This window comes from Ranitomeya variabilis, chromosome 5 (assembly GCF_051348905.1).
Source record: "Ranitomeya variabilis isolate aRanVar5 chromosome 5, aRanVar5.hap1, whole genome shotgun sequence".
Lineage (NCBI taxonomy): Eukaryota > Metazoa > Chordata > Amphibia > Anura > Dendrobatidae > Ranitomeya > Ranitomeya variabilis.
The window spans coordinates 58,268,425-58,294,011 of NC_135236.1; the positions used below are offsets into that span (position 1 = coordinate 58,268,425).

The window sequence follows — 25,587 nt, forward strand, 5'->3', positions numbered from 1 at the left end:
GAATGATAATCCGGGATCTCTTGCAGAGGAGGGTTGGCAGCTCACTGAGAACAAGACACAATGGCTAATGACAGCAAGAAGACTGTCCTTATAACAGGGTGTTCATCGGGCATCGGCCTGAAGATTGCGGTGCAGCTGGCGAAGGACCCCCGGGAACGTTATCATGGTGAGAAATCACAGGGCAAATTACTTAGCCCGAAACTTAGGAAATGTTATGAGGAGTAAGAAAGAGGAAGAGGTTATCGGAGGTAATAGCTGGGATTGAGAGGTCACAGTGGAACACCGGAGAATACTCAACGACACGTAAAAATCCGGTGTAGGGGTTCACGCCCTCAAGTAGGCACTAGGGTTCACACAGGCACCGGGTTCTTGTGTCCAAACAGTGTGAGGTTCATTAAATTCCATAAACTTTCACTCTTCTCGAAGGAAAGACAGCAATTTTCTGACACAAAAGAAATAACAAAATTCATAGTCGTTTCTAAGGGAAAGCAAAGAAACAACAGGGTCTCGCCAAGACAGCAATACAGGTCATGGTTTAGGTTCAGTCTGATCATCGTTACTGGTTACAGCTCCAACACCTCACACTCACCTGAGCCAACCCAGCTGCCTTTTATAGGGCCTGCAAATGTATCGGAGCGACCACTCCCACCCAAGCTCTTTTGATCACTCCTAAAGCCCAAACCAAATATCCAGTGCACTAAAAATCCTCTCGGAAGCACAAACTGTAGAAGATAGGGTTGGGAAACAAAAGTAGTCAGCAATTATGGGTGAGAAATCTAAAAATAAGTTAACAGAATATTTACATTTTAGCCACTTTGTCCTGAAATTGGTCATACAAACTACACCCAAGACCTGAGAATATTTCTTATATTCAATTACTTTAGTAACTCTGACTAGTGATCCTTATTTCATAATTAGAAAACATGTTTTTTCTAATCCCTTACCACTTCCTTAAATGAGTCCAACAGCCAACAACGTCCATTATTATTCTATTAAGATATAATTGTTGTGAATAGCAATATGATAAAAGATGTCATGGACAAGAAGCATTCCACCAGTGTTGTGATTTCCTGCCGTGAGAGGGGCAGAGAGAGCTGTTTCTCTCTCCTGAAAGAAGCTCTCCCATGAAGTTTTTTTTAGGTGTTGGAGGTGAGCTGTGACATTACCTATTGTGAATAGTGGATCCTGTGTTATCTACTGTATATAGAAGTGTTATCAGTCATTGTACAGGAGGAGGAGGTGAGCTGTGACATCACCTATTGTGAATGGTGGATCCTGTGTTATCTACTGTATATAGAAGTGTTAACAGTCATTGTACAGGAGGAGGAGGTGAGCTGTGATATCTCCTATTGTGAATAGTGGATCCTGTGTTATCTACTGTATATAGAGGTGTTATCAGTCATTGTACAGGAGGAGGAGGTGAGCTGTGATATCTCCTATTGTGAATAGTGGATCCTGTGTTATCTACTGTATATAGAGGTGTTATCAGTCATTCTCCAGGAGGAGGAGGTGAGCTGTGATATCACCTATTGTGAATGGTGGATCCTGTGTTATCTACTGTACATAGAGGTATTATCAGTCATTGTACAGGAGGAGGTGAGCTGTGACATCACCTATTGTGAATGATGGATCCTGTGTTATCTACTGTATATAGAGGTATTATCAGTCATTGTACAGCAGAAGGAGGTGAGCTGTGACATCACCTGTTGTGAATGGTGGATCCTGTGTTATCTACTGTATATAGAGGTAGTATCAGTCATTGTACAGGAGGAGGAGGTGAGCTGTGACATCACCTATTGTGAATGGTGGATCCAGTGTTATCTACTGTATATACAGGGTGTTATCAGTCATTGCACAGGAGGATTAGGTGAGCTGTGACCTCACATATTGTGAATGGTGGTTCCTGTGTTATCTACTGTATATAGAGGTGTTATCAGTCATTGTACAGGAGGAGGTGAGCTGTGACATCACTTATTGTGGTGGATCCTGTGTTATCTACTGTATATAGAGGTAGTATCAGTCATTGTACAGGAGGAGGAGGTGAGCTGTGACATCACCTATTGTGAATGGTGGTTCCTGTGTTATCTACTGTATATAGAGGTGTTATCAGTCATTGTACAGGAGGAGGTGAGCTGTGACATCATCTATTGTGAATGGTAGATTATTATTATTTATTGTTATAGCGCCATTTATTCCATGGCGCTTTACATGTGAGGAGGGGTATACATAATAAAAACAAGTACAATATTCTTAAACAATACAAGTCATAACTGGTACAGGAGGAGAGAGGACCCTGCCCGCGAAGGCTCACAATCTACAAGGGATGGGTGAGAATACAGTAGGTGAGGATAGAGCTGGTCATGCAGCGGTTTGGTTGATCGGTGGTTACTGCAGGTTGTAGGCTTGTCGGAAGAGGTGGGTCTTCAGGCTCTTTTTGAAGGTTTCGATGGTAGGCGAGAGTCTGATGTGTTGTGGTAGGGGGTTCCAGAGTAGGGGTGATACGCGAGAGAAATCTTGTATACGATTGTGGGAGGAGGAGATAAGAGGGGAGTAGAGAAGGAGATCTTGTGAGGATCGGAGGTTGCGTGTAGGTAAGTACCGGGAGACGAGGTCACAGATGTATGGAGGAGACAGGTTGTGGATGGCTTTGTATGTCATGGTTAGGGTTTTGTACTGGAGTCTCTGGGCAATGGGGAGCCAATGAAGGGATTGACAGAGGGGAGAGGCCGGGGAATAGCGGGGAGACAGGTGGATTAGTCGGGCAGCAGAGTTTAGAATAGATTGGAGGGGTGCGAGAGTGTTAGAGGGGAGGCCACAGAGCAGGAGGTTGCAGTAATCAAGGCGAGAGATGATGAGGGCATGGACTAGGGTTTTTGCAGATTCTTGGTTGAGGAATGTACGGATTCGTGAAATATTTTTGAGTTGAAGTCGGCAGGAAGTGGAAAGGGCTTGGATATGTGGTTTGAAGGAGAGATCAGCGTCAAGGATTACCCCGAGGCAGCGAGCTTGTGGGACTGGGGAGAGCGGGCAGCCATGCACTGTAATGGATAGGTTCGTTGGGGGGGGTCGCGTGAGATGGGGAAAGATGATGAATTCTGTTTTGTCCATGTTAAGTTTCAGAAATCTAGCGGAGAAGAAGGATGAAATAGTGGACAGACATTGAGGGATTCTGGTTAGTAGGGAGGTGATATCTGGTCCAGAGATGTAGATCTGTGTGTCATCAGCATAGAGGTGATACTGGAAGCCATGAGATTCTATGAGCTGTCCCAGGCCAAAGGTGTAAATTGAGAAGAGCAGGGGCTCAAGGACTGAACCTTGTGGGACTCCGACAGATAGGGGGCGAGGTGAGGAGGTGGTGTGTGAGTGGGAGACGCTGAATGTCCGGTCTGTTAGGTATGATGAGATCCAGGATAGGGCCAAGTCTGTGATGCCATGGGATGAGAGGGTCTGTAATAATAGGGAATGGTCCACTGTGTCAAAGGCAGCCGACAGGTCGAGAAGGAGGAGGACAGAGTAGTGTCGCTTGCTCTTGGCGGTTAAGAGGTCATTGGTGACCTTAGTTAGGGCAGTTTCAGTGGAGTGGTGTGACCGGAAGCCAGATTGTAAGCAGTCAAAGAGGGAGCAAGAAGAGAGATGGGAGGACAGTTCAAGGTAGACGTGTTGTTCCAGTAGTTTGGAGGCATAAGGGAGAAGTGATATAGGGTGATAGCTAGATACAGAGGATGGGTCAAGAGAAGGCTTTTTGAGGATAGGTGTGATGGAGGCATGTTTAAAGCTTGAGGGGAAAACACCAGTTGTTAGTGATAGGTTGAAGAGATGGGTTAGAGTTGGGATGAAGACTTTGGTGAGGTTTGGGATGAAGTGGGATGGGAGCGGGTCAAGTGCACAAGTGGTGAGATGCGATCTTGAGAGTAGAGTGAAGAGTTGATCTTCTGTAATGGTGGAGAAGTTGGATTTGAAGGTGGAGGGCTGGGAAGTCGGGAGGAAGGGCTCTGGGGGTTGTTGACCAAAACTATCTCTGATGTTATCAATCTTCTGCTTGAAAAATGAGGCAAAGTCTTCAGCTGAGATAAGTGGGGAGGGAGGAGGTGCTGGGGGACGGAGAAAAGAATTGAAGGTGTTGAATAACTGTTTAGGGTTGTGAGACAGGGAGGATATGAGAGATGAGAAGTAGGTTTGTTTAGCTGTGGCGAGTGTGGTCTTGAAAGTAGTGAGGGACTGTTTGAATGCGATGAAGTGCTCGTGGAGTGGGATCTTTTCCATCTGCGCTCAGCAGCCCTGGAAGCTCGCCTCAGTTCTTTGGTCAGGCTGGTATGCCAGGGCTGTCTGTTGATTTTGCGAGCTTTGGTATGTGTAAGTGGGGCAGCAGATTCCAGAGCTACAGCTTTTGTGATGTTATATAGAGCGGCAGCGTCATCCGCATTGTGTAAAGAACTTATGTCTGTGAGAGGGAGGAGGGATTCAGAGAATGAATGTAGGTCAAGATGTTTAAGAGTTCTGCGAGGGTGTGAAAGTTTGTGGGGTGGGGATTGTAGACATGGAGTGGAGAGGGAAGAGAATGTGAGAAGGTTGTGGTCAGAGAGAGGAAGAGGTGAGTTAGAGAGGTTAGATAGGGAGCAGAGGCGGGTGAAGATGAGGTCCAGTGTGTGACCATCTTTGTGAGTGGCTGCAGAAGACCATTGAGTGAGGCCGAAGGAGGAAGTGAGAGATAGAAGTTTAGTGGCAGATGAGAGGGAAGTGTGTTATGACCCCAATGGCAGAGGGTCTCAGGAATAATACTAAGTCAGTAAATACAGAAAACCAGCTCATAGGACAGTGGTAACTGGGCTGACCATATAACTAATCCTAGCACCACAAATACCAGCAGCCGGGGAACGTTCCTACGTTGATCCTAGACATCTCGCGCCAGCCGGAGAGCTAACTACCCCTAGAAGGGAAAAGAAAGACCTTTCTTGCCTCCAGAGGAAATACCCCAAAAAGTTGGATAGAAGCCCCCCACAAATAATAACGGTGAGGTAAGAGGAAAAGACAAACATAAGAATGAGCTAGGAATTTAGCAAAGAGAGGCCCACTAGCTAATAGCAGAATATAGAAAGATAACTTATATGGTCAGCAAAAAATCCTATCAAAAATATCCACACTGGAAATTCAAGAACCCCCGAACCGTCTAACGGCCCGGGGGGAGAACACCAGCCCCCTAGAGCTTCAGCAAGGTCAGGAATGACATATAGTAAAAGCTGGACAAAAATGATAGCAAACAAATAACCCAAAAAACAAAGAAGCAAGACTTAGCTTAATTTAGCACGAACCAGGACCAGCAAACAGGAGCAAACAGAATGTGTCTGATAACACCGATGCCAGGCACTGGACTAAGGTTCCAGGAGGTTTATATAGCAACACCCCTGAAGTAACGACCCAGCTGGGTGCAGACAGAGGGAAGGAAATCCCAGAGTCATATCACTAGTAACCACTAGAGGGAGCCAAAAAAGTCTAATTCACAACAGAAGTGTCAATGGGGATGTTGAAGTCGCCCATGATGATAGTGGGTATGTCCGCGGAAAGGAAATGAAGTAGCCAGGTGGTGAAGTGGTCAAAGAAGGTGGTGGCTGGCCCTGGGGGGCGGTAAATGACAGCCAGTTGGAGGGGGAGTAGATGCGCACAGAGTGCACCTCAAAGGAAGGGAGGGTAACAGAGGGTGGAAGTGGGATTGGGGTGAAGGAGCAGTTATCTGACAGGAGAAAACCAACTCCTCCGCCATGATTGCTGCTGCAGCGGGGGGTGTGAGAAAGGTGGAAGCCACCGTAAGAGAGTGCAGCAGGGGAGGCTGTGTCGGAAGGGGTGCGCCAGGTCTCGGTGATGGCGAGGAAGAAAAGTTTGGTAGTAACAAAGAGATCACGGATGTAGGAAAGGTGAGCTGTGACATTACCTATTGTGAATGGTGGATCCTGTGTTATCTACTGTATATAGAGGTGTTATCAGTCATTGTACAGTAGGAGGTGGTGAGCTGTGATAACACCTATTGTGAATGGTGGATCCTGTGTTATCTATTGTATATGGAGGAGTTATCAGTAATTATACAGGAGGAGGAGGTGAGCTGTGACATCATCTATTGTGAAAGGTGGATCCTGTGTTATCTACTGTATATAGAGGAGTTATCAGTCATTATACAGGAGGAGGTGAGCTGTGACATTACCTATTGTGAATGGTGGATCCTGTGTTATCTACTGTATATAGAGGTGTTATCAGTCATTGTACAGGAGGAGGAGGAGGTGAGCTGTGATAACACCTATTGTGAATGGTAGATCCTGTGTTATTTACTGTATATCATGGTAATCGCAACGACCCATCAAATAAGGCTAGGTTCACACTGCGTTAGTACCATCAGTTTAACGGATCCGTTAAACGGATGCGCTAACGCTGATGCCCAAAATCTCTGTTTTCCTTCAATTCCGTTAACGCATGCACTAACGCATGGTACCATTGCGTCGGCATGCGTTAGTAATGGTGGTCTATGCACAGCGAACGCGTCTGTTCGCAGTCCGTTAGACCTAACGTACCCGAAAACGCAGTAGACTGCGTTCGAAGGTGCGTCACAAAGTAACGGATCATCGCTAACACATGCCGATTTTGACATGCATTAGGATGCGTTACGATAATGGATGGCAATGGGTGCGTTAACAGATCCGTTACATAGCGTTATTGCCGCTTAGTAACAGATCCGTTAAACGGATGGCACCTAACGCAGTGTGAACCTAGCCTATCCTAAATCGTTCTTGTCAGTTTTACTGCACGGTAATAAAAATAATAACTGAATTGCTGGGTTTTGATCATTCTGTGCCTGAAAAATCTGAATAAAAAGTGATCAAAAAATATTATTTACTTCAAAATGGAACCAAAAAATCTGCAACTCGTCTCTTAAAAAATTAGCCCTTGCACAGCTGTTCATCAAAAAATAAAAAAGTTACAGCTCTTTTTATAAAAAAGCATTTTTACTGTGTGATAGCAGCAAAAATCTAAAAAAAACTACATAAATTTGGTATGTAATTGCACCGACCTGAAGAATAAATCCACCTTATCACTTATACCGCAAAGTGAACTGCGCAAAAGTAAAAATAAGACCTATTATTTGTACTGCTATCGATTTGTTAATTCTACGTTCCCAAAAAATCGGAATAAGGCTAGACTTATATTTATCCTGCGCTCTCCACTGATCGCTTACGTAGGGGTTTCTGTGTAAATTTCCGAAAACCATGATTCAGACAAAACCCCGGATGGAAAAACTCACTTATGAGGCAGATGGAGTCACTTTGGACTGGCCTCTGTTCCGGCAGTGTGCCATCATTTTAGGCGCATTTTTAAACGCACAAGTGTGGACAACCACAGATCTGTGTATGCCTAAAATGAAGGAGACCACCGGAATAGATGCCAAACGGAGTACAAAATGTCTCTATCTGCCGTTGGGGGTTTCGTTTGAATTGTATTTTTGTGGGATTTACACAGAAACCCCAACGCAAGTGCTCGGTGTAGAACACAAGAATGTGATCCAACCTTTTTCTGAAAGTGATTAAATAATATTATGTAAATCAAAATGTTAAAAATAAACCCCCTAAATTATCCCACACAAAACCAGTCCCCACTTAGGTCCGTCATATGTCACTGGAACTGTAGGTTCCCACGTTACTGGTAGAACAAAGATTCTAGAAAACCGACGGCTCCTGCCCCACAAATAAAATCCAGTGAATTATATGCTCCCAAATCCAGATGCTTCCTCCTGAACCCCACTGTGCCTAAACCACAGTAAGAGGCCACGTTTGGCATTAATGTAATGGAGAGAAGGCACTTGATTTACAGGTGCGTATCACCAGAAGCACAAGCTTGGCACAATGTATGGGGGCACAGTGTATGGGTACTAGACTGGCAGACTTGCAATTCTCCAGAATAAAGCCTGGCATGGATGTTACAAAATGGTTATTGCAGCCGTAGATGAATTCATTGAGAGGTGCAGTTTCTACAATGGGGTCACTTTGGGGTTTTTCTGCTGTTCTGGAACCTTCAGGGCTCTGCAAATGTCACCTGCAAACTATTCTAGCAAAATCTGTGCTCCAAAATAGCGTTCCTTCCTTCTCAGCCCTGACGTGTGACCTATCAGCAATTTCTGACAACATATGGAGCAGCTTCGCATTTGGGAGAAATTGCACAAGAAATTGTGGGGTCTAGTTTCACCTATTAACCCTTGCATGCCTTTGCAGCAAATATAAAAATTACATTTTTACCACTAAAATGTCATATTTCCACATCTCAATGTTATAAAATTTTGTGAGGCACCAATGGGTTCAAAATACTCACTACACCCCTAGATGAATTCCTTGAGGGGTCTAGTTTCCAAAATGGGGTTACTCATGTGCGGTTTTTGCTGTTTTCACGTCAGGGGCTCTTCAAATGTAAACCAAACGGTTCAAGTGCCTGTTCGGCGTCTGCAGCACCACAGGCTTCAAGCGTGTTACCGGCTTTGGTCGCGTACCTTCGGTGAGGACGCCTAGGGGGTGTATGTCACCGGCCGGGACTACACTCCTGAAGAGTTTTTTTAGACTTTTTTTACTACGGACTTCATCCGGAGACTGCACCTCTGTTCTTGAAATCGATATCATCGCCATAAGAGGTACCTGTCGGCACTATGCACTTTACTATATTGAACTGCTAACAACTTTTAGGCATTTGAACTAATCATTTTATACCTCTAGAAAATTGCTGCACATGTGCAATCGGTATATTTATTTAAACTGCTGACAAATTTGTGGCACTTGAACCGTTTGGTTTACATTCGTAACAAGTGGGTTGACTGTTTCATATACACTCACTGGCCACTTTATTAGGTACACCTGTCCAACTTCTTGTTAACACTTAATTTCTAATCAGCCAATCACATGGCGGCAACTCAGTGCATTTAGGCATGTAGACATGGTCAAGACAATCTCCTGCAGTTCAAACCGAGCATCAGTATGGGGAAGAAAGGTGATTTGAGTGCCTTTGAACGTGGCATGGTTGTTGGTGCCAGAAGGGCTGGTCTGAGTATTTCAGAAACTGCTGATCTACTGGGATTTTCACGCACAACCATCTCTAGGGTTTACAGAGAATGGTCCGAAAAAGAAAAAAAATCCAGTGAGCGGCAGTTCTGTGGGCGGAAATGCCTTGTTGATGCCAGAGGTCAGAGGAGAATGGGCAGACTGGTTCGAGCTGATAGAAAGGCAACAGTGACTCAAATCGCCACCCGTTACAACCAAGGTAGGCCTAAGAGCATCTCTGAACGCACAGTGCGTCGAACTTTGAGGCAGATGGGCTACAGCAGCAGAAGACCACACCGGGTACCACTCCTTTCAGCTAAGAACAGGAAACTGAGGCTACAATTTGTACAAGCTCATCGAAATTGGACAGTAGAAGATTGGAAAAACGTTGCTTGGTCTGATGAGTCTCGATTTCTGCTGCGACATTCGGATGGTAGGGTCAGAATTTGGCGTAAACAACATGAAAGCATGGATCCATCCTGCCTTGTATGGAGCATCTTTGGGATGTGCAGCCGACAAATCTGCGGCAACTGTGTGATGCCATCATGTCAATATGGACCAAAATCTCTGAGGAATGCTTCCAGCACCTTGTTGAATCTATGCCACGAAGAATTGAGGCAGTTCTGAAGGCAAAAGGGGGTCCAACCCGTTACTAGCATGGTGTACCTAATAAAGTGGCCGGTGAGTGTATATAGCTACTATATTTTGGATTTTTATTTTATGAGGATGGATTTCCCGATATTTGTTGTATGTTATTAAAGAAAAAGCAGGTCTTATTGAACCAAGGTGGAGATTGTATACACAGCGCGAAACAACCTAAGGTCATCAAATTATGAGATCCGTTTTCTCCTTTTATCCATTGTGAAAATTACAAATTTGGGGCTAAAACATTTTTGTGAAAAAAATGAAAATTTTCAATATGACGACCTAATGTTATCAAATTCTGTGTAGTACATGTGGATTCAAAGCAGTCACTTTACCTCCACATATGGGGTATCAGTGTACTTAAGAGACGTTATACAACAAACTTTTCGATCCATTTTCTCTGTTACCCTTATGAAAATAAAACAAATTGTGGCTAAAAGTACATTTTGTGTATAAAATATGATTTTGTATTTTCACAGCTCTAAGTTATAAACTCGTGTTTGAAGTATCCGGGGGTTCCATGTGCTCATCACACATCTAGATAAGTTCCCTCAGGGGTCTAGTTCCAAAATGGTGTCACTTGTGGGGGTTTCCACTGTTTAGGCGCATCAGGGGCTCTCCAAACGCGACATTCCAGACATTTTTGTGTTCAAAAAGTCAAACGTGCTCCTTCCTTTCCGAGCCCTACGATGCACCCAAATTGTAATATTCTGCTACAATTGTGGTATCGGCGTACTCAGTAGAAAATGTACAATAAATTTTCGGGTCCATTTTATCCTGTTACCCTTCTGAAAATAAATAAATTGGGGCTAAAATATATTTTTGTGGGTAAAATGTGAATTTTTCATTTTCACAGCTATACGTTATAAATGTCTGTGAAGCACCTTTGGATTCCAGGTGCTCATGACACATCTAGATATGTTCCCTAATGGTTCTAGTTTCCAAAATGGGGTTACATGTGGGGGGTTTCCACTTTTAGGCACATCAAGGGCTCTCCAAACGAGATGTGGAGTCGGCTCTTGAGCCCTGCTATACACCCAAATAGTAGTATTTCCCCACATATGGGGTATCGGTATACTCACTAGAAAATGTCCAACAAATTTTGTGGTCCATTTTTTTTGTTACCCTTGCAAAAATAAAAAAAATTGGGGCTAAAAGTACAATTTTGTGGGTAAAATGTGATTTTTTAATTTCACAGCTCTACGTTATGAACTTCTGTGAAGCACCTGGGGGTTCAAGAAGCTCATCATACATATAGATACGTTCTTTAAAGGGTCTAGTTTCTAGAATTGTGTCACTTGTGGGGGGATCTCACTGTTTAGGCACATCAGGGGCTCTCAAAATGCAACATGATGTCATCTCTCAATTCCAGTCATTTTTGGTTTCAAAAAGTCAAACGGTGCTCCTTCCCTTCCGAGCCCTGCCATGCGCCCCAACAGTGATTTTCCCCCACATATGGGGTATCGGCATACTCAGTCGAAATTGCACAGCATATTTTACTGTCCATTTTTGCCTGTTACCCTTGTGATAAGAATTAAGTTGGAGCTATTGTAACATTTTTGTGAAAAAAATTAAATCTTCAGTTTTTACCTTCCACATTGCTTCAGTGAAGCACCTGAAGGGTTAATAAACTTCTTGAATGTGGTTTTGAGCACCTTGAGGGGTGCAGTATATAGAATGGTGTAACTTTTGGGTACTTTCTGTTTTATAGGCCCCCCAAAGTTACTTCAAATGCAATGTGGTCCCTAAAAAATGGTTTTGTAAATTTTGCTGGAAAAATTAAAAATCGCTGGTCAACTTTTAACCCTTTTAACTTCCTAACAAAAAAAAAATTATGTTTCAAAAATTGTGCTGATGTAAAGTAGACATGTGGGAAATGTTATTTATTAACTATTTTGTGTGACGCGACTCTTGATTTAAGGGCATAAGAATTAAAAGTTTGAAAATTGCAACATTTTCGACAATCTTACGCTTTTTTATTCACAAATAAACACAAGTTACATCAAATAAATTTTACCATTAACATGAAGTACAATATATCATGAAAAGACAATCTCAGAATCAGCGGGATCCGTTGAAGCGTTCCAGAGTTCTATCCTCATAATAAACTGACAGTGGTCAGAATTGTAACATTTGGCTTGGTCATTAAGGTCAAAATTGGCTCAGTCATTAACGGGTTAAACAGCAGATTATGTTCTGATGATTCATTCTCTGTAGAGAACATTTTATTGTCATGTGGGGAAGTGAAAACAGCTGATATAAACTTTATTACCCACAATCATAGACATTCACCCATCATATAAAGATAAAGCTGAGCTGTAATACATAAAAGCCTGCAACAAGCCGACTTTACAATGTTTAACTAAACACAAACAGTAGAAATCTGGAAGTTACATCCGAAAAACAGACCTATCAGTTCACCAACGGAGCATTTTTTGGCAAAATTTCATCTGTTTTTTGCTTCATTTCATTCATTCTGTTTCCCGAGGACCCACAGATATGCTATAATTTAAGGCATAAATTAGCATAAATGATACTGCATATCTATGCCTGCTATACATTTTTTGATTGATTTTCTTGGGGGGAATTTTGATGTCAGTCTTGTCTTGTGGATGTGTTGTTTTTATTGGCGCCAAATTTATCAAAATGCTGCGTTATGTTTGAGAACATTTGGCACGTCCTTAAATACAACACTTCATTCTAGTTATGTTTATGCAATTTTTATGAAACACACTCAAAAATCTGGCGTAATGGCATTTCCCCATAACAATGAACATATTGTGATGCATCGGTAGCACACTTATGCAGTGATGAGGCAGTGACCCAGCAAAGTTCCAAACAAAAGACTCTTTAATGCATTTACTTCACAGCATTAATGTCCAACTCTTAAACACAGCACACGATATCCTCCGGATCGCAGCCGGGCACCTATCCTCTGGATTATAGTCAATAAACACGCCAGTCCACCTCTGACCTGTTGCCGTGGACGACTGCACCGCCGTGTTAATGTTCTACTCACAGCATCACACAGAACACGATATTCTCCGGATCGCAGCCGGGAACCATATCCTTCAGTTTACAGTCATGAAACATGCCAGTCCTCCTTCGGAACAGGACAGTCTACCTCCGGTTCACCACCGGACACAAGACAGTCCACCTCCGAGACCAGTTACCGTGGGCGACGGCACCGCTGTGTACGCTGTGGGTGCCAGGCATCTCAGCTCCCCTGGCTGTTTGGCTCCACTGGCCTGTGTTGCCTCACACAGGTGGAGCGCTGCAGAGCCAACTGCTGTGTACTCCTCCACACACCAGACTGACACCGGCTCTGACCCTGACACACCGAAACCCTATACTGCAGGGTTTTTAACTGGGATCTGTGGCCTTCAGCCACATGGAAAATCAGGCCCAGAATGAAATGGACTGCACGGCTACCATCCTACAGTCTGTTTCAAAACACAAACGCCCAGAGCAGGTTTTCCCTAAATTTTTCTTGGACAACCAGCATGTCCAAGACCTATACTCACTTTTAATCTGCATTGCAAGCACAGCTACGCCTGTGGCCTCAATACGCCTTCATGCACATCCTGGGGGAACATACAGCGACCCTACCTGTAACACCAGTCACTCCCTCACAATATTTTTATCCACGTTTTAAAAATTAGGAGACCAAAGTTCCCCTCTTTTCAATTTGTGTTCCTCATAAGACATATCTCATATCACTTCAAGTTTTTTTTATTTTTCACCTTTTAGGGAACATGTGTGTCAGGGTCATAAAGGTAGTAACATACTCACCAATTGACGTCTTCTCCCGTTTTCAGCAGAGCTCCGGTACACTACTTCCCCACATCTGTCACCTGCCAGATCATTGTGTGGAGTGGCGATTTGTCTCTCTAGTCTCATTCTAATTTTCATAGACTTGAACTGAAAAAATTCAGAAAAGTAACCTCCGCTCCACACAGGAATCACTAAGAGATTCATCAGATAGCAAATGCAGTCATGTAGTGCTGCAATAGACCGGAGCGCCGCTGAAACCTGGAGAAAACGGCGACCGGCGAGTATGTTACTTCCTTCATGACAATGACACACATGATCCTTAACAAAGGGAAAAAATGTAAAAACAAATTACTGGAGTGGTCCTTTAATTTTGATGTATTCGATTGTCCCACAGTCTCAGACACTGACCTTTACTCCAAGCAAATCTGTTTATTCTAGAGACTTATTCTCTCTGACCACAAAGCCTCTTAATGTACCATATGACTGCCAACTAATACCCACTGATAGCCCAGGGGATAAGGTGAAGTGTTTTGTAACCCAAACTGATAAATCTTCATTAGCAATTCCTGTAGAGTGTAATACCTAACACTATAATAATGATTTTTGGCCCAGGTCGAAAAGAAGAGATAAGACTGGAACCAAGTAGACCAATTGTTGGGTTCAAACAGGTTAAAAAAGGTCATTTTTAGCTTTCCAACCTAAAAGGGCTACTTACATATCAACCGGACATGCAATTAAAATCATACAATGTTATTGGGTCCAAATTTGGAGACCTTTGTGTCAACGTGATGACTGTCCAAAGAATTTGCTGGTCTGTTGATTTGGTGGAGAAGCACTAACCGCACGTTCCTGCTCTATTTGCAGTGATTGCCACCATGAGGGACCTCAAAAAGAGCGAGAAGCTGGAAGCAGAAGCTGGGGCGTCCTTCAATAAGACTCTGGTAATCAGACAGCTGGACGTAACCAATGACGAGTCGGTAAAGAAATGTGTGGCAGAGCTGCCTGGCCAGACAGTGGACGTCCTGCGTAAGTGGTCAATATGGTTGATTCGGTTTATGATTATTGGTTTGGAATTGTTTCAATCTGAATCCGCTGTAATTGATTTTTTTGGTTCGCAGTGAACAACGCTGGAGTAGGTCAGGTTGGACCCATAGAAAGTTTCTCAATGGAAGACATGAGGAAAATCTTTGAGACAAACTTTTTCGGGGTGGTACGCTTGGTCAAAGAATTGCTCCCGTCCATGAAGAAGAGAAGAAGCGGCCATATTGTGGTTATCAGCAGCGTCATGGGTCTACAAGGTGAAATACAGTTATGTAGAAGTATGACATTATAGCGCAATGATGTCTCAGACTGTAGGTGATGGTAAGGCATCTGCAAGATAGGTTCAAATCTCCTGAGGGGACTAATACAGTAAAAAAAAAAAAGAAATAAAAAGTAAAAAAGTAAAAAAATATAAAAGCTCAAATCATCCCCCTTTTTCCCTATTAAAAATAAAGATAATAAAAAATACACATATTTGGTATTGCCGAATTCAGAAAAGTCCGATCTATCAAAATATAACAATAACTAACCCGATCAGTAAACATACAAAAATCAAACTGCCAAAACCACTTTTTTTTCGGTTGCCACAATACCACAAAAAATGCTGTAAGGAGCGATTAAAATGTTGTAACGATCTCAAACACAGCTTCACCAACCCGAAAAATGAAAGAATTAGTCTTGGAAAATGGCGACATAATCAAAATTATGCAAAAAATGATAACAAAATGGACAAGTTTGGTATTGCCGTAATCGTACTGATGAATGCAATCATACTGCAAGATCATGTTTACCAGACAAACAATTCCCCAAAATATAATATCAGAATTGCATTTACTTTGCCATTTCACCGCTCTTGTTCCAGTACATTAAGTGGTAAAGCGAATGGTGTCATTCAAAAGTACAACTTGTCCCGCATAAAAGAAACCCTCATATGTCAATGTGGACAAAATAAATAAAAAGTTATGCTTCTTGGAAGAAGAGGAGGAAAAAATAAAAAGTAAAAACGGAAATTGGCCACAGAAGGAAGGGCTTAATGGTCGTCTGAGGATTGTTCTGCCGTGCTGAATACAATTCGGAAAATCATCAAGATCCACTACTGGCAGCTGCTTTTGTAATTACAGACCAATGACTTCCCAGAGGATCGGGAGAAAATGTGAACAACACCATCATTGTCGAACCCCCTTTACTTTATGGGGTACATTGTGGATTTTCTTATTTTGATGTCAAGCTCAAATACTTTTTATTGTTAAAATGTATTTATTTGGGGCTAAAAACCATTTTTGTAAATGGGATTCATTCAAAATTTGGAATCACTTACTTTCTATAGCCTCCATTAAGAAGTGACTATTGCTGACTGCAACTGACTAGTTGTGCTGACGATTGGAGGCAGCAGAGTTGCGTTCCCTTGACATACTGGTGGCAGTGGTGGGATCTGTGTGACCTTTTCGGTGTCATCTGTGACAAAGTGGTAACAGTGATGGGATCTGTGTGACCCTCCCCCACAGCAGTGTATCTTTGACAATAATCGTGAATGCTTATTGGATGGAGCAGATCAGGTGATATGCATTGGTGTAATTAGGAGGGTGAGGCCTAAGGACACAACGCCCTTTATCAGGGTGTGCAGAATTATTAGGCAGCTTGTTTTCCTCAAGCAAAATCGGCCAAAAAGAGATTTATCTGATTCTGAAAAAGTCACAAATTGTTGCAAGTCTTATGGAGGTATACCTCCTCAAAAAAGGTGAACAGACTCAAAGTATACGAAAAAAATGTATAATTTTATTCAAACACAACAAAAAACAGATAAAAAAACAGATAAGAAATGGTAAAAAGTCCTATATAGGGAAATCACTGCAAAACGTATAATGACTATACAACGTTTGCGCTACCACACTGCGGCCTTACGGTCAAACCAGTAATAAAGTGCTTAAGAGCGTGTTGGTATAGCATAATGATTCACAAGAGGTGTGCATATAGTAGACCATAGGCATCATGTAACAAAGACCAGAAAGGAAGAAAGATATGGGAAAGTTTAGTTACCAAGTTCCGAGTATCCAGGGACTGCAACGTACGTTTCGCCTGGTGGCTTTCTCACGGAGTTTAGAGTCTTGTAGAGGGTTCAGCACTTATGAGACTACTAAGATGTTGGGGTGATCATGGAGAACTTGTGAGACCTTCTTAAATGTGAGATTTACAGTCACCACTTATCATGTCTTATCAGTGTCTTGGGCTGTGGTCGGTGCGGCCCAAAAAGCTGATTGTCCACAGATTAAGGGACTGACAGACTCCATGGATGGAGCTTATGGCTATTATTGAGAATATGGACAAACTTATTACTGTATTGGTCACTGATATTTTTAATTTGAGCTGTTTGATTCATTCTCCCTTTAACAGTTGAAAATAAAGAATTGGGAGAGATAATTTTCTGTTTTTCATTTAGTTGCCCAATAATTCTGCACACAGAGATGTTCTCCTAAGATAGACAAATCCTCACCCTTACTTTCTTAAATATTCAGGCTTCACGTTTATTAGCCTTTTGGACTGACAGATAGCAAAATGTAAAAGCTGCAAAATGTTTCATGAAATGAAATTGGAAAAAAACATTTTTAGCCCCAAATACAAAAAAAAAATAAAGTAACATTTTGGCAATAATAAATTAACTGCTGCTATATCTTTGATTCCTGGGACTGCAGGAGGTATTTAAAGAGTTCACCTGCCTCGTCCTGAATTAATAGAGATGATGCATCATAGACCCTCATCTATTGGGACACAAAGTACACCTTGATCTGGAGGACCCGTCCTGTTCTGATTTTAATGCCCACTGTGTAATGCTTCATTCTGCCTGCGGTGGCGCTGCTAGATAATGGAACACTTGTTTCTTGGACGTCAGAGCAGCAGGAAACCTACGATCGGCTTCTTGTCTTGAGGGATTATCATGCTACATAGTATATGTGATGTGTTCACGTTCTCTTTTTTATTATGCAGGGATTGTATTTAATGACATCTATGCAGCATCAAAGTTTGCAATTGAAGGATTCTGTGAATGTCTGGCTGTACAGCTCTTAAAATTCAATATCTTGTGAGTATATCCGAAATTACATTGTTCATTGATCACATATTTATCCAATGAGATGTGAGTTTCCATCTGCTTGAGAAACTTTAGAGAGCTGTAGTCTAGTAGTTTTAATCTTGTACATAGGGGGCAGTATTATAGTAGTTATATTCTTGTACATAGGGGGCAGTATTATAGTAGTTATATTCTTGTACATAGGGGGCAGTATTATAGTAGTTATATTCTTGTACATAGGGGCAGTATTATAGTAGTTATATTCTTGTACATAGGAGCAGTATTATAGTAGTTATATTCTTGTACATAGGGGGCAGTATTATAGTAGTTATATTCTTGTACATAGGGGGCAGTATTATAGTAGTTATATTCTTGTACATAGGGGGCAGTATTATAGCAGTTATATTCTAGTACATAGGGGGCAGTATTATAGTAGTTATATTCTTGTACATAGGGGGCAGTAGTATAGTAGTTATATTCTTGTACATAGGGGACAGTAGTATAGTAGTTATATTCTTGTACATAGGGGGCAGTATTATAGTAGTTATATTCTTGTACACAGGGGCAGTATTATAGTAGTTATATTCTTGTACATAGGGGACAGTAGTATAGTAGTTATATTCTTGTACATAGGGGGCAGTATTATAGTAGTTATATTCTTGTACACAGGGGCAGTATTATAGTAGTTATATTCTTGTACATAGGAGCAGTATTATAGTAGTTATATTCTTGTACATAGGAGCAGTATTATAGTAGTTATATTCTTGTACATAGGGGGCAGTATTATAGTAGTTATATTCTTGTACATAGGGGCAGTATTATAGTAGTTATATTCTTGTACATAGGAGCAGTATTATAGTAGTTATATTCTTGTACATAGGGGGCAGTATTATAGTAGTTATATTCTTGTACATAGGGGGCAGTATTATAGTAGTTATATTCTTGTACATAGGGGGCAGTATTATAGCAGTTATATTCTAGTACATAGGGGGCAGTATTATAGTAGTTATATTCTTGTACATAGGGGGCAGTAGTATAGTAGTTATATTCTTGTACATAGGGGGCAGTATTATAGTAGTTATATTCTTGTACACAGGGGCAGTATTATAGTAGTTATATTCTTGTACATAGGAGCAGTATTATAGTAGTTATATTCTTGTACATAGGGGCAGTATTATAGTAGTTATATTCTTGTACATAGGGGACAGTAGTATAGTAGTTATATTCTTGTACACAGGGGCAGTATTATAGTAGTTATATTCTTGTACATAGGAGCAGTATTATAGTAGTTATATTCTTGTACATAGGGGCAGTATTATAGTAGTTATATTCTTGTACATAGGGGACAGTAGTATAGTAGTTATATTCTTGTACATAGGGGGCAGTATTATAGTAGTTATATTCTTGTACACAGGGGCAGTATTATAGTAGTTATATTCTTGTACATAGGAGCAGTATTATAGTAGTTATATTCTTGTACATAGGGGCAGTATTATAGTAGTTATATTCTTGTACATAGGGGACAGTAGTATAGTAGTTATATTCTTGTACATAGGGGGCAGTATTATAGTAGTTATATTCTTGTACATAGGGGGCAGTATTATAGCAGTTATATTCTTGTACATAGGGGGCAGTATTATAGTAGTTATATTCTTGTACATAGGGGGCAGTAGTATAGTAGTTATATTCTTGTACATAGGGGGCAGTATTATAGTAGTTATATTCTTGTACACAGGGGCAGTATTATAGTAGTTATATTCTTGTACACAGGGGCAGTATTATAGTAGTTATATTCTTGTACATAGGAGCAGTATTATAGTAGTTATATTCTTGTACATAGGGGCAGTATTATAGTAGTTATATTCTTGTACATAGGGGACAGTAGTATAGTAGTTATATTCTTGTACATAGGGGGCAGTATTATAGTAGTTATATTCTTGTACACAGGGGCAGTATTATAGTAGTTATATTCTTGTACATAGGAGCAGTATTATAGTAGTTATATTCTTGTACATAAGAGCAGTATTATAGTAGTTATATTCTTGTACATAGGGGCAGTATTACAGTAGTTATATTCTTGTACATAGGGGGCAGTATTATAGTAGTTATATTCTTGTACAAAGGGAGCAGTATTATAGTAGTTATATTATTGTACATAGGGGCAGTATTATAGTAGTTATATTCTTCTACATAGGGGCAGTATTATAGTAGTTATATTCTTGTACACATGGGCAGTATTATAGTAGTTATATTCTTGTACACAGGGGCAGTATTATAGTAGTTATATTCTTGCATATAGGGGGCAGTATTATAGTAGTTATATTCTTGTACATAGGAGCAGTATTATAGTAGTTATATTCTTGTACATAGGGAGCAGTATTATAGTAGTTATATTCTTGTACATAGGGGCAGTATTATAGTAGTTATATTCTTCTACATAGGGGCAGTATTATAGTAGTTATATTCTTGTACACATGGGCAGTATTATAGTAGTTATATTCTTGTACACAGGGGCAGTATTATAGTAGTTATATTCTTGTACATAGGGGCAGTATTATAGAGGTTATATTCTTGTACATAGGAGCAGTATTATAGTAGTTATATTCTTGTACACGGGCAGTATTATAGTAGTTATATTCTTTATCCCTACTCAAATTTTGACTCCACAGATCCTGCAATGCTTTATTACATATAAAAGGTGCCATTGTAATAGCTGCTCTTATGAAATGCGCAAGGACTGTTACAGATGTTGCTGACAGGTTTAAAAAATGCATAAAAAACAGCAGAATTCTAGCTGCAGTGTGGACTATAGTACAGGTTGTAACTCAATGCAAAACTGATGCAATGTGTTTCCAAGGTCCTTTACCCTCTTTTGTAGATATAATCTGTGAATACGTTGAACCCACATGTTGTTTTTAGCGAGGAGTGACATAATTCATGCTCTTGCTGTTATGTGCAGTGTTTCTCTAATAGAGCCGGGGCCTGTGAACACAGAGTTTGAGATGAAGTTGATGGAAGAAGTGGCTCGCTCCGACTTTCCTGGAGCTGATGCTGAGACCATAAGATACTTTAAGGAGGTTTACCTCCCTAGCGCACATGAGATCTTCGTCACCATGGGGCAGGCACCAGATGCCGTGGCGAAGGTTAGTAATCCAGCTTGGTTCTATTGCTTCAGCATAGTCCTTAGCGTATGTGCAAACGTTGTGGATTTGCCTGTGGATTTTTCCGCACTTAATCCGCATCTCTTGGCAGAAAATGCAGGTAAAAATCCACGTGTTTTTAATAGCTAAATAAAGATGTATTATTGAACAAAAAAAAAAAAAGATTTGTGAAGTAATTTCTTGTCCAACCTCTTCTTTAACATTTGTCCAACCCACATTCCATTACACACAGAGATAGATCTATAGATAATATTTATCAATCTATGTATAGATCTATCTGTCTCCTTCCTTCTATCTATTATCTATCTATTACCTATCTATCTATTTATCATCTATCTCATTCCTTCTATCTATGTGGTCCATAGTCGGACGTGTTGGGGCAAAGAATTACAGAGGATGGGGGATATTCGGGAGAAGCCTTGGAGATGGTTGGATGAGGAGCGAATAGGTGTGGAGGAGAGAAGGAGGTCTTGGGAGGACCGGAGATTACGTGAGGGAAGATATCTGGAGATTAGTTCAGAGATATATGGAGGAGACAGGTTATGGATGGCTTTGTAGGTCAGTATTAGTAATTTGAACTGGATACACTGAGGGAATGGGAGCCAGTGAAGAGATTTGCAGAGGGGGAAGGGGAGGAGTAGCGAGGAGAGATGAATTAGTCGGGCAGCAGAGTAAAGGATGGACTGGAGAGGTGCAAGGGTGTTACCAGGGAGACCACAGAGGAGGATGTTGCAGTAGTCAGGGCGGGAGATGATGAGGGCTTGCACAAGCATTTTAGTAGATTGATAGTTGAGGAAAGGTCGGACTCTGGAGATTTTTTTGAGCTGGAGGCGACAGGAGGTGGAAAGAGCTTGGATGTGTGGTTTGAAGGACAGGGCAGAGTCAAGGGTTACTCCGAGGTAGCGGACTTCCGGTACAGGGAAAGCGTGATGTCGTTAATTACAATAGATAGGTCAGGTAGATATGCCCCATCATTGGCTAATGTGTCAATCGCTGTCATTGTAGCAGGCATAGCCGGATGGGACTTGTAGTCCCATCGGACGATGCCTGCACACAGACACACACACTGACACAGCCCCGGCAGCCCCACAGCAGACCCACGGACAGCCCCGCAGACCCGCCGCACAGCACCGCAGACCCCTGGACAGCCCGCAAACCCCCGGACAGCCCCGCAGACCCCCCACACAGCCCCGCCGACCCCGCACACAGCCCCGCAGACCCACACACACAGACACGCAGAACCCGCACGCACACAGTCACCGCCCACACACTTCCCTCCTCCCGGGCCGCAGCCTTTCTCGCACCCACATCCGCAGCAAAACCGCAGATCTTTTTTACATCTGCGGGTTTGCTGCGGATGTGCCTGACTCAATGCAAGTCAATGAGTGCAGAAACGCTGCAGTTCCCCACAAAGAACTGACATGCTGCAAAAAAACCCCGCTGCGAATCCGCGCTTTTCTTCCACAGCATGTGCACAGCAGTTTTTGTTTTCCATAGGTTTACATGGTACTGTACACCGCATGGAAAACAGCTGCTGATCCATAGTGCCCAATCCGCAACGTGTGCACATAGCCTTAACCCCTTCATGACCTTGGGATTTTCCGTTTTTCCGTGTTCGTTTTTCGCTCCCCTCATTCCCAGAGCCATAACTTTTTTATTTTTCTGTCAATTTGGCCATGTGAGGGCTTATTTTTTGCGGGACGAGTTGTTCTTTTGAACGACATCATTGGTTTTACCATGTCGTGTACTAGAAAATGGGAAAAAAAATTCCAAGTGCGGTGAAATTGGAAAAAAAAAGTGCAGTCCCACACTTGTTTTTTGTTTTTTTTGCTAGGTTCACTAAATGCTAAAACTGACCTGCCATTATGATTCTCCAGGTCACTACGAGTTCATAGACACCTAATATGACTAGGTTATTTTTTATCTAAGTGGTGAAAAAAAATTCCAAACTTTGCTAAAAAAAAAAAACAATTGCGCCATTTTCCGTGATCTGGGGTCATGTGAGGGCTTATTTTTTGCGTTCCGAGCTGGCATTTTTAATGATACCATTTTGGTGTAGATACATTCTTTTGAAAGCCCGTTATTGCATTTTAATGCAATGTCGCGGCGACCAAAAAAACGTAATTCTGGCGTTTCTAATTTTTTTCTCGCTACGCTGTTTAGCGATCAGGTTAATGCCTTTTTTAATTGATAGATCGGGCGATTCTGAACGCGGCGTTACCAAATATGTGTAGATTTGATTTTTTTTTTTAATTGATTTATTTTGATTGGGGCGAAAGGGGGGTGATTTAAACTTTTATATATTTTTTATTTTTTTCACATTTTTTTTTACTTTTTTTTTTACTTTTGCCATGCTTCAATAGCCTCCATAGGAGGCTAGAAGCTGGCACAACACGATCGCCTCTGCTACATTGCAGCGATCTGATGTTCGCTGCTATGTAGCAGAATTGCAGGTGTGCTGTCAGCGCCGACCACAGGGTGGCGCTCACAGCTGCCGGGGATCAGTAACCATAGAGCTCTCAAGGATCTCTATGGTTACTATTCTGAAGCGTCGCCGACCTCCGATCATGTGACGGGGGTCGGCGATGCGATCATTTCCGGCCGCCCGGCCGGAAGAGCAGGTTAAATGCTGCTGTCTGCGTTTGACAGCGGCATTTAACTAGTTAATAGGCGCGGGCAGATCGTGATTCTGCCCGCGCCTATTACGGGCACATGTCAGCTGTTCAAAACAGCTGACATGTCCTGGCTTTGATGCGGGCTCACCGCCGGAGCCCGCATCAAAGCAGGGGAGCTGACCTCGGACGTACTATCCCGTCCGAGGTCAGAAAGGGGTTAAAGTCATTCTCAGGCTGTTTCTGGCAGGTTCCTAATCTGTAGTCAACCACTTTCTTTCAACCCATCTATCAGTTTTTACATATTTCACCCATGAATTGAGAGTTAAAAATCAATCCAGGAAGATAAAGAAACAGATTTCTCTGATAAGATATATTACAAAATTGCTTATTTTCATGTGCACTATTGATTTATGAAATAAAAATTTAAACAACGGTTAATCTTTAAATTTGAGTCATGATGGGATTTTTGTATTTTAGATTTAAAAGAGTTTTGCAGGAATTAAATAAAATGGAATACCTGATGAAATTCAAACTGCAGTCCGTCCTAGTCATTTGTCAGTATGGGTTGTAGAACGAAGACATACAGCTCCAGAGACCTGTGTCTCAACTGACAAGAGCTGCATCACACAAAGCCCAGTCAGTGGCTGGGAGCATGGCTGTGATATATGAAGAAATAAGTTTTAACCCACGGCAAGGAGCAGCTTCATCCTCCTCCTTCTCCTCCAGTCAGTCTGACAGCTTTATAGCAGTGCACCGAGACTGACTGCGCCCCAACTGCTAAACAAATAAACATTGAGGAGGATGAAGCTGGAGATACCCCCTTTTGTGCTCAGTGAGGAAGAGATGTATTTCCTCACATATCACAGCCCTGCTCCTGGCCAACTGAAGTGTTACAGCTCTGGTCAGTTGAGACACAGGTCTTGGGAGCTCTACGCTTTCAGTCCGCATCCTGTCCTGACACGTGACTAGGACGGGCTGCAGTTTCAATTATATCAGAGACTCCATTTTATATAATTTTCAGAGAACCCCTTTAAAATTGATTGTTATGATTCCTTTTTCAACCTTAGAATTCATCGAAGAGCTAATTTCAACTTCTTATTTCATGCAGGCCACGGTGAATGTGATAGGAATGCAGCAGCCGGTCTTCCGTCACCAGACGAACCCTCTCTACACCCCTCTCACCGCCATGAAATACGCTGACAACAGTGGAAACCTCTCCGTTAGGACATTCTACAATCTCATCTTCAACTATGGCTCCCTTTTTCATTGTAGCCTCAACCTCTTGAAATGTATCACCTGCAACTGTTTTCGGCGGAGAGTCATGCCAGTCTGAAAAAAAGGGACATGTTGACCGACCGTTCAGCAATCTTGCATACCTATATGTTTCCATAGAAACAGACTACAAACAAACCCTGTGTAGTCTGATCCTGTAGTGATATGTACGTCCCTTCATGTCTGCCTTCTCTCTGCAGAAAGCTGATAAGCACGTCAGGTTCAGAGGGAAAGGACTAACAAAACTGCATGTTTAGAATACATAGGTTTTATAGTGTGGAGCTATGGAGACACACAGGTCGGCACAGGAACTGCAGACATAAAACGGTGAAATATTGCTAATCACGAATATTTAGATTTTTTTCTGAGGAATTGGAGGCGTAAAAAAAAATTGGTTCCAAAATTAACTTACCTTTTAATATAGAAACAGACTCTAAAATAGGAGTATTATGGGTTGTATGATTAATTCAAGATATTAGAAATGTAGTGGCCAACTAAAGGGAACGTGTAACATGTAAATGGTCACTTGGGAAAGACGTTCCTATAAAGTAAATCGAGTAGTATTTAGGACGATAAATCTTTTGATCATGGCGTGAAGAGTTGTCGACACCGCTGTCAGTAAGCAGAGGAGGGATTTACATTTTGATAGGATTGCGCTCAGATCCCAAGTGACGATAGTGACACCTACAGGCATAGTAGGGAACTGCACATTACAGCCGACTCAAACCTACAGAGAACAAGGAGTATTACCCTCAAAAATGCATATACTAGTATAAAACAAGATTTGGGTATAATGCAAATGTATCTTTATTATATAAGCTCACCCACAAATAGCCCAAATATAAAAATATGACGAGAATAAAATGGGTGGGACAGAACAACGAACATCACAAACTACCAAGGGACCTTCACTGATGTTTCAATAGCAAGTGAAAGTAAAAATCCTAAGCAAA

At 41.8% G+C, this 25,587-nt stretch overlaps 1 protein-coding gene across 1 annotated transcript; it reads left to right on the forward strand.

Moving 5' to 3' along the window:
• Positions 1-25,587, forward strand: RDH8 (retinol dehydrogenase 8). The gene is made up of 6 exons (XM_077262070.1): positions 1-166; positions 14,346-14,507; positions 14,600-14,779; positions 17,505-17,598; positions 20,546-20,729; positions 24,471-25,587. Exons 1-6 carry the CDS (start codon positions 61-63, stop codon positions 24,693-24,695), a joined length of 951 nt encoding a protein of 316 aa, XP_077118185.1. The 5' UTR covers positions 1-60; the 3' UTR covers positions 24,696-25,587.

What these genes read in the sequence shown, in the direction of transcription:
- RDH8 (XM_077262070.1), top strand. Translation starts at nt 61, where the DNA reads ATGGCTAATGACAGCAAGAAGACTGTCCTTATAACAGGGTGTTCATCG. An exon ending in CCAGACAGTGGACGTCCTGC is followed by an intron (nt 14,508 to 14,599) that starts GTAAGTGGTCAA and finishes TTTGGTTCGCAG; the next exon opens with TGAACAACGCTGGAGTAGGT. An exon ending in CTCTTAAAATTCAATATCTT is followed by an intron (nt 17,599 to 20,545) that starts GTGAGTATATCC and finishes TGTTATGTGCAG; the next exon opens with TGTTTCTCTAATAGAGCCGG.